The sequence below is a fragment of the Rhinoraja longicauda genome, chromosome 2 (genome assembly GCF_053455715.1).
Source record: "Rhinoraja longicauda isolate Sanriku21f chromosome 2, sRhiLon1.1, whole genome shotgun sequence".
Taxonomy (NCBI): Eukaryota; Metazoa; Chordata; class Chondrichthyes; order Rajiformes; family Arhynchobatidae; genus Rhinoraja; species Rhinoraja longicauda.
The window spans coordinates 51608060-51622034 of record NC_135954.1 but is presented as its reverse complement, the minus strand read 5'-3'; the positions used below and the strand labels follow the sequence as shown (position 1 = coordinate 51622034).

At 43.1% G+C, this 13975-nt stretch overlaps 1 protein-coding gene across 1 annotated transcript in view; it reads right to left on the bottom strand.

Annotated features, from left to right (window-relative positions):
- The window catches only part of tert (telomerase reverse transcriptase), a 59744-nt gene that overhangs the window by 31704 nt on the left and 14065 nt on the right, over window positions 1-13975 (bottom strand). Inside the window, exons 3-4 of the mRNA XM_078428076.1 lie at window positions 7588-7783; window positions 1593-1782 (exon numbers count right to left, since the gene is read on the bottom strand). Coding sequence (XP_078284202.1) covers window positions 1593-1782; window positions 7588-7783 — 386 coding nt within the window. The remainder of the gene's footprint in view (window positions 1-1592; window positions 1783-7587; window positions 7784-13975) is intronic.

The following is a 13975-nucleotide window of genomic DNA, read 5'->3' as shown; positions in this document are numbered from 1 at the left end:
ATAGAAGTTGGGATGTAATGTTAAAATTGTACAGGGCATTGGTGAGGCCGAATCTGGAGTATGGTGTGCAGTTCTGGTCGCCAAATTATAGGAAGGATGTCGACAAAATGGAGAGGTTTCAGAGGAGATTTACTAGAATGTTGCCTGGGTTTCAGCACTTAAGCTACAGAGAGAGGTTGAACAGGTTGGGTCTTTATTCTTTGGAGCGTAGAAGGTTAAGGGGGGACTTGATAGAGGCTTTTAAAATTTTAAGAGGGACGGACAGTTGACGTGGGTAGGCTTTTCCCTTTGAGAGTGGGGAAGATTCCAACAAGGGGACATAACTTCAGAATTAAGGGACAAAAATTTAGGGGTAACATGAGGGGTAACTTCTTTACTCAGAGGGTGGTGGCTGTATGGAATGAGCTTCCGGTGGAAGTGGTGGAGGCAGGCTCGATTTTATTATTTAAGAGTAAATTGGATAGGTATATGGATGGGAGGGGATTGGAGGGTTATGGTCTGAGAGCAGGTAGATGAGACTAGGTCAGAGAAAGTGGTCGGCATGGACTGGTAGGGCCGAACGGGCCTGTTTCTGTGCTGTAATTGTTATTTGGTTATATGGTTAATCCTAAATATTCTGAACTGTCCAAAACTCCAATCCAGGAATGGCTAGTAAATGTTCTAGCTATACATTCTTGTAAAGTCTACTGCCTTACAAGGTGGCATTCCACGCTTACTCAGGGCTAGCAAAGCTATAGACTAAATCAACTCCAGGGTGGATTAAACCTGGCACAGAACTTCATTCAGGTTTGGCTGTGGGGAGCAAAGAAAATTCTATTTGTTCTCGATACCATCAGTATATTGAGAAAATAATGTAGTTACCATAAAGTAAACATGAGCAAGGGCATGTTTAATTTTTCTTTCAGAAAATCAAGCACATCTGAAGTTTTAGTTTCGTTTCGTTAAGAGATACAGCATGGAAACTAGCCCTTCAGCCCACACCAACCAGCAATCTCCCAGACATAAGTTCCACCCTACACACTAGGGACAATTTTTACAGAAACCAATTATCCTGCAAATCCGCACTTCTTTAGAATGTGGGAGGAAACCAGAGCACCTGGAGAAAATCTATGCGATCACAGGGGGAACATGCAAACTCCATACAGACAGCATCCGTAGTCAAGATTGAACCCGGGTCTCTGCTGCTGTAAGGCAGCAATTCTACTGCTGCACCAATGTGCTTCTCTTTGTCACTGTTGTATTTCCAGAAATAGGCAGAGATATTTTTTGTACAGCAGAGCCCTGCAACATCAGTGAAACAGCAACAAAATAATACATGTTAGTAACATTGGTAGTCACAACACTGACATTAATTATTTTGCCTCCAATTGACAAGGCAGAATGGGGCTTGAGTTTAATATCTCAGCTTGAGTACCGGACATGCAGCACCTCTTCAGTACTGCACTGAAATGTTAACTTGGTCTATGAACACATAACATTCTGACTTCATGAGTAACATTAAACCAATTTTGATGCCAGGCTTGTCAGCCATGATGCATTCTCGACTCATTTTCAATACAGACAACATACAAAAGAGAAAGCGATTTTCTAACCCTGTTATAGTTTTGCCTTTTCCCAGAGGTTTTTAGTCCTGCCATATTTCGCATTTTCACAATTGGTCGCAAGCCATTTTTCTTCGGAATAAACCGTAAACTGGAAGGGGGTGCTGTGGTCTTCTGTTGAAGTTTCTGTTCCACATCCTTGTCCGAAATTGGTTGCAGCTGCACTTTTGCCAGATGATTTCTGTAGTTGCAGGCAAAACAAAGATATTCTTTGTTATACATTATCACTAGTACAAGATATGGCATTTAGAACTACTGCATTGAAGCTCACCAGGCTCACCAAAGGTAAGGTGAATTGGCCTCCACTGCGGTCTGTGGCAGATAATTCCACAGATTCACAACTTTCTGGGTGAAGAGGTTTTTCCTCATCTCAGTCCTAAATGGCCTACCATTCATAAATTATGACCCCTGTTTCTTGACATCCCCAACATCTGGAACATTTTTCCTGCATCTAGCCTATCCAATCCCTTAAGAATTTTATATGTTTCTATAAGATCCCCTCATCCTTCTAAACTTCAGTGAATATAAGCCCAGTCAATTCATTCTTTCATCATATAGTTCCACCATCCCAGAAATTAACCTGGTGAACCTACGCTGCACTTCCTCAACAGCAAGAATTTCTTCCTCAAATTAGGGGACCAAAACTGCACACAATACTTCAGGTGTGGTCTCACCAGGACCCTGTACAACTGCCGTAGGACCTCCTTGCTCCTATACTCAAATCCTCTCGCTATGAAGGTCAACATGCCCTTCGCTTTCTTCACTGCCTGCTGTACCTGCATGCTTACTTTCAGTGACTGATGTACAAGGACACTCAGGTCTCGTTGCACCTCCCCTTTTCCGAATCTGACACCATACAGCTAATAATTTGCCTTCTTGTTGTTGCCACCAAAGTGGATAACCTCACATTTATCCACATTATACTGCATCTGCCATACATCTGCCCACTCACCCAACCTATCCAAGTCACCCTGCAGCCTCATAGCATCCTCCTCGCAGCTCACTGTCACCCAGCTTTGTGTCATCCGCAACCTTGGAGATTTCACATTTAATTCCCTCGTCTAAATTGTTGTATATATTGTAAATAATTGGGGTCCCAACACCGAGCATTGCGGCACCCCACTAGTCACTGCCTGTCATTCTGAAAAGGACCCGTTAATTCCTACTCTTTGCTTCCTATCTGCCAACCAGTTCTCTAGCCATGTCAATACCCTACCCCCAATACCATGTGCTCTAGTTTTGCACACTAATCTCTTGTGTGGGACCTTGTCAAAGGCTTTTTGAAAGTGCAGATACACTACATCCACTGGCTTGCCCTTATCCATTCTGTGTTACATCCTCAAAAAATTCCAGAAGATTAGGCAAACATGATTTCCCCTTCATGCTGACTTTGACCGATCCTGTCACTGCTTTTCAAATGCGCTGCTATTTCACCTTTAATAATCGACTCAAGCATCTTCCCCACTAACATGTCAGGCTAACTGGTCTATAATTCCTTATTTTCTCTCTCCCTCCTTTCTTAAAAAGTGGGGCTACATTAGCTACCCTTCAGTCCACAGGAACTGATCCAGAGTCGAGAGAACATTGGAAAATGATCACCAATGCATCCACGATTTCTTGGGCCACCTCCTCGAGTACTCTGGAATGCAGACCATCAGGCCCTGGGGATTAATCTGCCTTCTTGCTCTATTTTCCCCCTCTTAATTAACCCCTTTGTCCTCCTCTGTTGAATTCTTAATTTCTCCCAGACCTCCGGTTTGCTGCTTTCTCTGGCCAATTTATATGCCTCTTCCTTGGATTTAACACTGTCCCTAATTTCCCTCTTTAGCCACGATTGATCCGCCGCCACTGTTTTATTTTTACACCAGATAGGAAGAACAATTGTTGTAATTCATCCATGCTATCTTTAAATTTTTGCCATTGCATATCCAGTGTCAACCCTTTTCGTATCATTTGCCAGTCTATCCCAGCCAATTCCCATCCCATACCATCAAAGTTACCTTTCTTTAAGTTCAGGACCCTAGTCTCTGAATTAACTGTGTCACTCTCCATCTTAATTCAGAATTCTACCACATTATGGTCACTGTTGCCCAACGAGCTTTGCACAACAAGATTGCTAACTAAAACCCTTCCTCATTATACAAAACCCGGTCTAGGATGGCCTGCCTTCTAGTTGTTCCCTCTACATATTGACTTAGAAAATCATCCCGTATACACTCCAGGAAATCCAACTCCTCGGTGTTGTTACCAATTCGGTTGGCCTAATCTACATGTGGTTTAAAGTCACCCATGATAACTGCTGTACCTTTGCTACACACATCCCTAATTTCCTGTTTGATGCTACCCCCAATCTCACTACTGCTGTTTGGTGGTCTGTACACAACTCCAACAAGCATTTTCTGCCCTTGGCTATTTCGCAGTTCTACCCATACCGATTCTACAGCATCCAAGCTAATGTATCTCCTTATCATTGCATTAATCTTCCCTCTAAATTCCAGTGAATATAAGCCCAGTCAATCCATTATTTCATCATATGTCAGTCCCGCCATCTCGGGAATTAACCTGGTGAACCTACGCTGCACTCCCTCAATAGCAAGAATGTCCCTTCTCAAATTAGGGGACCAAGTTTCTAATCAGATGGAAGCAATTGTTGAACAATCAATAACTTCTGTGTACGATTATATGGCTGTATGACTTTAGTCCTTGGTTTTCGGGGAGGGTTGTTAGTATTTATAGATGGCCCATGGAAATGTCTCATTCTTTCAAGAAACAGCCAAGTATTCAGCAGTAGTAGTACGGAGCAACCATTATTTTATTTTACTCAGTCACAGAATTTACCCACTTTACAAGAATGCAAAGTCTTGACCACGATACCTCAAGATGACAAAAGGATTAATCAGACCAGAATCTATCTCAACCGGTCAAACTGAGTGACGCAAGCCAGGTAGCTTCTGTATCAGAATATAAATAGTGAAACACTGAGGATCAACAGTAAAGGCTAAGGTCATAAGGAATAGTAGAATTAGGCCATTCGGCCTATCAAGTCTAGTCCACCATTCAATCATGGCTGATCTATCTCTCCCTCCGAACCCCATTCTCCTGCCATCTCCCCATAACCTCTGACACCTGTACTAATCAGGAATCTATCTATCTCTGCACAAAAAAATATCTACCGACTTGGCCTCTACAGCCTTCTGTGGCAATGAATTTCACAGATTCACCACTCTCTGACTAAAGAAATTTCTCCCCATCTCTTTCCTAAAAGAACGTCCTTTAATTCTGAGGCTATAACCTCTAGTCCTAGACTCTCCCACTAATGGAAACATTCTCTCCACATCCACTCTATCCAAGCCTTTCACTATTCTGTATGTTTCAATGAGGTCCCTCCTCATTTTTCTAAACCCCAGCAAGTACAGGCCCAGTGCCGACAAACGCTCATCATAGGCAAACCAAAGAAGAAAATACAGAGTCTCGCCAGCTGTTTATGTCCAATCGCAGACTAAACACCCACATTGTCTACCTCTACAATAATTAAACTGAACATCTCCTGGCCAGATATGATGTGCTGCTTTGGAAATCAAACTAGAACATAATGTCCCTACAGCCTATTGAAGTGAATCAAAAACATCCAAATTATGTTATCAAAGCTCAGATTTCTTTTTTTTTAATGTTCTCTTCATATGAAGCCTGAAAATCCAACTATAAAGGACTATCAACCTCCCTGTACAAAGAACACATCAGTTATCTTGCATAGAACATTGAACAGTATAGCACAGGAACACGCCCTCCAGCGCACAATGTCTTGATGATGCCAATTTAAACTAATCCCATCTGCCTGCACATAGACTATGGTCCTTCATGTTCACGTGCCTGTCTAAATGCCTCTTAAATGTTGCTATCATATTTGTTTCCACCTTACCTAATAGCAGGTTTCAAGCACCAACCGCTCTGTGTAAAAAAAAATTGACTCGTAAATCTCTTCCCCTTTCATGCCCTCTCGTATTTGAAATTTCTATCCTGGAAGAATGATCATGAGTCAAAGGCAGTTAAAAAGAAAGAAAGGATAGGAACGCATTGTATCTCAAACCTCAGGTCAGATCTGAGGTGATGGCTGTTTTGGAAATTAGCTCAGCGTTCATTCATAACTAGCAGAAACTGCAAATGAAGCCCAAAGCCTCCCTCATGTTTATTATGGGGTAGGGTAGGGTGGGCAATACAGAGGTGTGGACGTTGCTACTGGTGCAAGAGATGTACAATCTGAGAATATTCTAACCTGCGGCGAACAGACCTTCCACAGTTATTCCCTTAACTTTTGATTTACGAGGTTTTTTAGGGACAAAAAAGTTACATAATTAACTAAAAAATAAGCAAAGTGGACAATAAAAGATAAGTCAAGTATTATGCAGTGTTCAATTATCAGGCTTAAAACAGGATATTTTATGTGCAATTTCTGCAGGAACTTTTATTTACTACTAGACATTAATGGAAGCTTTGCAGCTCAACGAAGGCACCTTGTGGTAGAAGATGGAACCACATTACCACAGAAGTGTGGAGAGCTAATGGAAGAGATGCTTGTGCGATATCTGATACCAATGTACCGATCTCCCTCCCCGATCTTATTTGTTCTTGTGTCTCATATAGTCTTCTGGTCTCTGCTTTAACTGTGCAAATTTATGCACCAATATATTTGCATGTATTTATTTCTCCAAAATGATCCCTCACTTTAAAATAAATGGCCATGTATCATTGTATCGTAGACGCCAGATTTACCAAGCAAAAAGCCTTCATAATCTTGAAACCCTGCATTGATTTACTCTTCACATGCAAGTGTTCCTGTGAAATTAGTCTCAATGATTTAAAACTCCTCAGGACGACTTTCCCGACCAGGATCAGCAAAATTACTAATTTGTATAGTTTTCATAAGTTTACTATTCTTGCTAATGCAAAACCCAAATCTGCCACAAATATTCCAAATACGACTAATTTATTTTATCAACAAGCTTTCTTTCATAAAGCCAAGAACAGCGCTGGCTTTAAAAAAACCCTAGACCTGCACATTTGGGGAAATTATGTGCTCAGCTCTCCAGTCCCACTTCTGCATCTTCCATTCAGTGTCCCAGACCGATCCACCTTTAACTGCTTCATCAACCATCCGTCCATCAGTTTGTTAATGCTTGCACAATGTTCAATTCCACTGGAAATCCCCAGCAATAGTAGCAGACCATGTAGTAAGACCAACATTCAGGCATGGAATGATTAGTGCCATGTCACAATTGAACCACAATAAGGCCAGGCAGAGATGATCTCCAATAGTGTGTAGTATATAACCAATGGGTGACTGCTGGTTGGCACGGACTCTGTGGGCCAAAGGGCCTGTTTCCACGGCACAAGGCAGGGGCATAAAGAATGTTTAAATGAGGTGTCACTGCATCCTTGAGAACAAGATGACAGGTATTTGAAGGAGATTATTTTAGAGTTTATTTTAGAGATATAGCATGGAAACAGACCCTTCGGCCCAATGACCACACTGATCACTGATCACCCATACACTAGTTACATGTTGTCTCACATCCTACACACTAGGGGCGATTTACAGAACCAATTAACTTTCAAACATGCTCATCTTTGGAATGCGGGAGGAAACCAGAGCACCCGGAGAGGTATAAACACATACAGTATGGTTCTATTCACAAAACGCTGGAGTAACTCAGCAGGTCAGGCAGCATCTCGGGAGAGAAGGAATGGGTGACGTTTCGGGTCGAGACTCTTCTTCAGATTGATGTCAGGGGGCGGGACAAAGGAAGGATATAGGTGGAGACAGGAAGATAGAGGGAGATCTGGGAAGGAGGAGGGGAAGGGAGGGACAGAGGAACTATCTAAAGTTGGAAACAGTATGGTTCTATCTGGTACTATAGGAGAGTGTTCTTCGAATTTTATTGGGGCTCACTTATGTGAAACATTAACAAGCATGAAAACTTTTTCTTACCGGACAGCAATCCTCTGCACTTCTTTCCAAACACATTTCCTGTAGTAGAAAAGCGTGTTTTTCATGAATGTTGTCTCTGTTATGTAAAAAAAAGACTTGAGCAGATGCACCACATAAACCTCCATTAGCCAAAATAGGAACCTGGACAGAATATCTTCACGTAACTGGTGTTCCGATGCTGGGACAAAGTGCTGGGCTGGAAAATAAAAACATTCCTTTATATCTAGTTCCCAGATATTTATTAGGAAAAGAGATTAGAATAAACTTTTAGCGGTGTTTAAGTAGAGTGACTATGGAAAGACTATTTCATTTGCTTGGGTATCAGTGAAATTGGTGAGTTAAATTATCAAGCACCAATAGAATATGAAGAGAAGATTGAAAAAAACGGTGACATTTTCAGTAACCCCCTGATGCTTGGTTTTCCTTTCCATGTATAGTAATGAACAAGACTTATGTGTCTGTTTTAAGTATAGAGATATTTTAAGTTAGAGATATTTTGTTCAAAAAGAAATACTAATATCGAATTAACTGATGACTTGACACACACTATTGAAAATAACTAAATTATAGGTATCTAAATATGTCTGCATTCCCCTTGACTCTGATGAACATAGAAAAATAGGTGGAGTAGGCCATTCGGCCCTTCGAGCCAGCACCACCATTCAATATATGGCTGATCATCTCAAATCAGTACCCCGTTCCTGCATTTTCCCCATATCTCTTGATTCCTTTGGCCCTAAGAGCTAAATCTAAATCTCTCTTGAAAACATCCAGTGAATTGGCCTCCACTGCCTTCTGCGGCAGAGAATTCGACAGATTCACAACTCTCTGGTAATGATGTTTTTCCTTATCTCAGTCCTAAATGGCCTACCCCTTATTCTTAAACTGGGACCCCTGGTTCTGGACTTCTCCAACATCGGGAACATTTTTCCTGCATCTTGCCGTCCAATCCTTTAAGAATTTTATATGTTTCCATCAGATCCCCTCTCATTCTTCTAAATTCCAGTGAATCCAAGCCCAGTCGACCAATTAATTCATCATATGTCAGTTCCGCCTGCCTGGGATTAACCTGGTGAACCTACGCTGCACTCCCTCAATATCAATAATGTCCATCCTCAAATTAGGAGTCCAAAATTGCACACAATACTCCAGGTGCGGTCTCACCAGGGCTCTGTACAACTGCAGTAGGACCTCCTTGCTTCAAAACTCAAATCCTCTCGCAATGAAGGCCAACATGCCATTAGCTTTCTTCACTGCCTGCTGTACCTGCATGCTTACTTTCAGTGACTAATGTACAAACACACCCAGGTCTCGTTGCACCTCCCCTTTTCCTAATCTGACATCATTCAAATAATAATCTGCCTTCCTGTTCTTGCCACCAAAGTGGATAACCACACATTTATCCACATTATACTGCATCTGCCGTGCATCTGCCCATTCACCCAACCTATCCAAGTCACCCTACAGCCTCATAGCATCCTCATCGCAGCTCACACTGCCACCCGGCTTTGTGTCATCCGCAAACTTGGAGATGTCACATTTAATTCCCTCGTCTAAATTGCTATATATATTGTAAATAATTGGGGTCCCAGCACTGATCCTTGTGGCACCCCACTAGTCACTGCCTGCCACTCTGAAAAGGACTTGTTAATTCCTGCTCTTTGCTTCCTGTCTGCCAACCAGTTTTCTATCCATGTCAATACCCTACCCCCAATACCATGTGCTCTAATTTTGCACACTAATCTCTTGTGTGAGACCTTGTCAAAGGGTTTTTGAAAGTCTACATACACCACATTCACGGGCTCTCCCTTATCCATTCTACTTGTTACATCCTCACAAAATTCTAGATGATTAGTCAAGCATGATCTCCCCTTCATAATTCCATTCTGACTTTGACCGATCCTGTCGCTGCTATAACATTTTTAACAATCGACTCAAGCATCTTCCGCACTACCGATGTAAGGCTAACTGGTCTATAATTCCCCAGTTTCTCTCTCCCTCCATTCTTAAAAAGGGGGATGACATTTGCTACCCTCCAGTCTACAGGAACTGATCCAGAGTCGAGAGAACATTGGAAAATGATCACCAATGCATCCACGATTTCTAGGGCCACGTCCTTGAGTACTCTGGGATGCCGACCATCAGAATCTGGGGATTTATCTGCCTTCAGTCCCAACAGTTTACCTAACACCATTTCCTGACTAATGTGGATTCCCTTCAGTTCCTCCCTCCCACTAGATTCTCTGTCTCCATGTATTTCTGGGAGATTGTCTGTGTCTTCCTTAGTGAAGACAGAACCAAAGTACTTGTTTAACTGTTCTGCCATTTCTGTTTCCCATTATAAATTCACCTGTCTCTGACTGTAAGGGACCTACATTTGTCTTCACTAATCTTTTCCTTTTTACATATCTGTTGAGTTCTAAATTTCTCCCAGTCCTCTGGTTTGCTGCTTCCTCTGGCCAATTTATATGCCTTTTCCTTGGATTTAACACTATCCTGGATTTCCCTCGGTAGCCACGGTTGAGCCTTCCCCATTTAATTTTTTCGCCAGACACGGATGAACTATTTTTGGAGTTCATCATGCGGTCTTTAAATCTTTGCCATTGCATCTCAACCATCAACCCTTTAAATATAATTTGCCAGTCTATCCTAGCCAATTCCCGTCTCATACTTTAAAAGTCTTCTTCATTAGCAAATTTTGCAGATGATACTAAGCTGGGGGGTAGTGTGAATTGTGAGGAAGATGCAATAAGGCTGCAGGGTGACTTGGACAGGTTGTGTGAATGGGCGGATACATGGCAGATGCAGTTTAATGTAGATAAGTGTGAGGTTATTCACTTTGGAAGTAAGAATAGAAAGGCAGATTATTATCTGAATGGTGTCAAGTTAGGAAGAGGGGATGTTCAACGAGATCTGGGTGTCCTAGTGCATCAGTCACTGAAAGGAAGCATGCAGGTACAGCAGGCAGTGAAGAAAGCCAATGGAATGTTGGCCTTCATAACAAGAGGAGTTGAGTATAGGAGCAAAGAGGTCCTTCTACAGTTGTACCGGGCCCTGGTGAGACCGTACCTGGAGTACTGTGTGCAGTTTTGGTCTCCAAATTTGAGGAAGGATATTCTTGCTATTGAGGGCGTGCAGCGTAGGTTCACTAGGTTAATTCCCGGAATGGCGGGACTGTCGTATGTTGAAAGGCTGGAGCAATTAGGTTTGTATACACTGGAATTTAGAAGGATGAGGGGGGATCTTATTGAAACATATAAGATAATTAGGGGATTGGACACATTAGAGGCGGGAAACATGTTCCCAATGTTGCGGGAGTCCAGAACAAGGGGCCACAGTTTAAGAATAAGGGGTAGGCCATTTAGAACGGAGATGAGGAAGAACTTTTTCAGTCAGAGAGTGGTGAAGGTGTGGAATTCTCTGCCTCAGAAGGCAGTGGAGGCCAGTTCGTTGGATGCTTTCAAGAGAGAGCTGGATAGAGCTCTTAAGGATAGCGGAGTGAGGGGGTATGGGGAGAAGGCAGGAACGGGGTACTGATTGAGAGTGATCAGCCATGATCGCATTGAATGGCGGTGCTGGCTCGAAGGGCTGAATGGCCTACTCCTGCACCTATTGTCTATTGCCTATTGTTCTTTCTTTAAGTTCAGGACCCTAGTCTCTGAATTAACCGTGTCACTCTCCATCCTAATGCAGAATTCCATATTATTATGGTAATTGTTGCCCAGGGAGCTTTGCACAAGATCTCTAACTAATCCTTCTTCATTACACAACACCCAGTCAAGGATGGTCTGTCTTGTCGTCGGTTCTTCTACATATTGGTCTAAAAAACCATCCGGTATATATTCTACGAAATCTTCTTCCTAAGCGCTGCTATCAATTTGGTTGGCCCAATCTATATATAGATTAAAGTCGCCTTGATTATATATATCAATATATATATCAATCTATATATTGATTAAAGTCGCCTTTAATCTATATATAGATTAAAGTCGCCTTGCTATACCTTTAACTTAGCCACTGTGTTTAAGAAACATTTCAACTGCCGCCTCCTGAACGCTGATCATTTCTCCAGTTTCGAGGTGCAACTAATTAAAGTAGGCCTAGCCTATCCCCTCTTAATTGTTCTTGTGTATCGCCCACCAAAAATGCATAAGGACTTCATCACCCAATTTGCTGATCTGATTTCTAGCATTTTGCCCAAATTTGACCGGATCATGATTCTTGGTGACTTTAATATTCATGTTTGCTGTCCCACTAAGCCTCTTGTGAGTGAATTTATGCACCTGGTTGAGTCCTTCAATCTGACTCTTCACACCACGGGACCCACTCACCAGTTAGGCCATACTCTCGACCTAGTGTTATCGTCCGGATTCCCAATCAGCAACATTGAAACTACTGAAGCCTGTCTATCGGACCACAGCGCTATCATTTTTGACGCATCTCTGCCTTTATCTCCCGCAAAATCTCATCTCCCTGTTCGCTACTCCCGCGTCATAAATTCATTGACTGCCAGTAAATTCTCCGAGGCTCTCACAGCTGCCCCCAACATCTGCACTATTGAGGCCTCTCCCCCCCATCTCAGCACTGAAGATCTCGCCTCTTTATTTAATATCACTTGCTCTTCCATCCTGGATTCTATCGCTCCCCTTAAAATGAAAAAGCCTAAGCCCAAAGGTCGGCCGTGGCTCAATGACACCACCAAAGCCCTAAGAAGGGAGTGCAGAAAATCAGAAAGGAGGTGGAAATGTGACAAGCTTCAAATTTCCTTCGAAATTCTGAGAAACAATCTTCTCAAATACCAGGAAGCAGTAAAGTCTGCTAGAGCACAATACTTCTCCGACCTTATTTCCAAAAACTCTCATAACTCCAAGGTCCTATTTAGAACAATTACCTGTCATTTGTCCCGCCCCCAGTACCAGCTTAGTTGGGTCCCCTGCTAAGTGCGAAGAATTCGCTAAATTTTTCACCAACAAAGTTGAGAACATTAGAATGAATATTTCCCCTCCCACCCGTGACCTAGCTGTCTCACTAGTCTGTTCATTTAAATTGGACTGCTTCCAACCCGTCACTCTATCCTCCCTTGCAAAGCTTGTCTCCGCTATTAAACCTGCAACCTGCCCCCTTGATCCTGCCCCCACTGCCCTTCTGAAGGATGTCATTGCAATAGCCGGTCCCAGCATCCTCTCTATTATCAACAGTTCTCTGGCCACTGGCACTGTTACAACCAGTTTCAAGCACGCGGTGGTCCAGCCCCTACTGAAAAAACCTAACCTAGACCCTACCTTGCCTAGCAACTACAGACCCATTTCCAAACGGCCATTCCTGTCAAAAGTCCTCAAAAAGGCAATTCTAAACCAATTAGTGCCCTACCTGCACCAATACACCATCCTGGAAAGTTTCCAGTCAGGTTTCAGAGCCCACCACAGCACAGAGTCTGCCTTGTTGAAGGTACACAACGACCTGCTTCTCGCCATCGACACCGGCGACTGTGCAATCCTGCTCCTTCTCGACCTCAGCGCAGCGTTCGATACATTGGACCACACCATCCTTATTGACCGTCTCCGGTACGCGGTTGGCATTGATGGCATTGCCCTGAGCTGGTTCGCTTCGTACCTCAAAGATAGGAGTTTCGCCATCAACATAGGCAGTTATTCCTCTGCTCCAGCTAGCCTCTCCTGCGGAGTTCCACAAGGCTCCATCCTAGGCCCCATTCTCTTCTCTCTATACATGCTCCCCCTTGGCCAAATCATTCAAAGGCACGGCATTTCTTTCCACTGCTATGCCGATGACACTCAACTTTACCTCCCCCTGAAACCCAACAACCAGTCAAATTTAAACAGCCTCTTACACTGCCTTGAGGACATAAACTGTTGGATGGCACAGAACTTCCTCCAATTAAATGAGAGCAAGTCTGAGGTCATCCTATTCGGCCCCCCGACTCCATCAAATCGATAACAGGCAGTCTTGGAAGTCTATCCTGCCTAGTCAAACCGCATGTCAAAAACTTCGGCATGATATTTGACTCTGCATTAAAATTTGATAAGCAAGTCAACGCTGTGGTAAAAGCCAGCTTCTTCCAACTTCGAACCATAGCTAAAATCAAACCTTTCCTCCAATTCGACGACACAGAAAAAATCATTCACGCTTTCATTTCCTCCCGCCTAGACTACTGCAACTCCCTATACACTGGGATCAGCCAATCTTCCCTGTCCCGCCTGCAACTGGTCCAAAACGCCGCAGCGAGACTCCTGACGGGTACCCGTAAAAGGGACCACATCACCCCGATTCTGGCCTCTCTCCACTGGCTCCCTGTACGGTACAGAATCAACTTCAAGCTCCTCCTATTCACGTATAAAGCCCTAAATGGACATTCCCTCCCCCTACATCA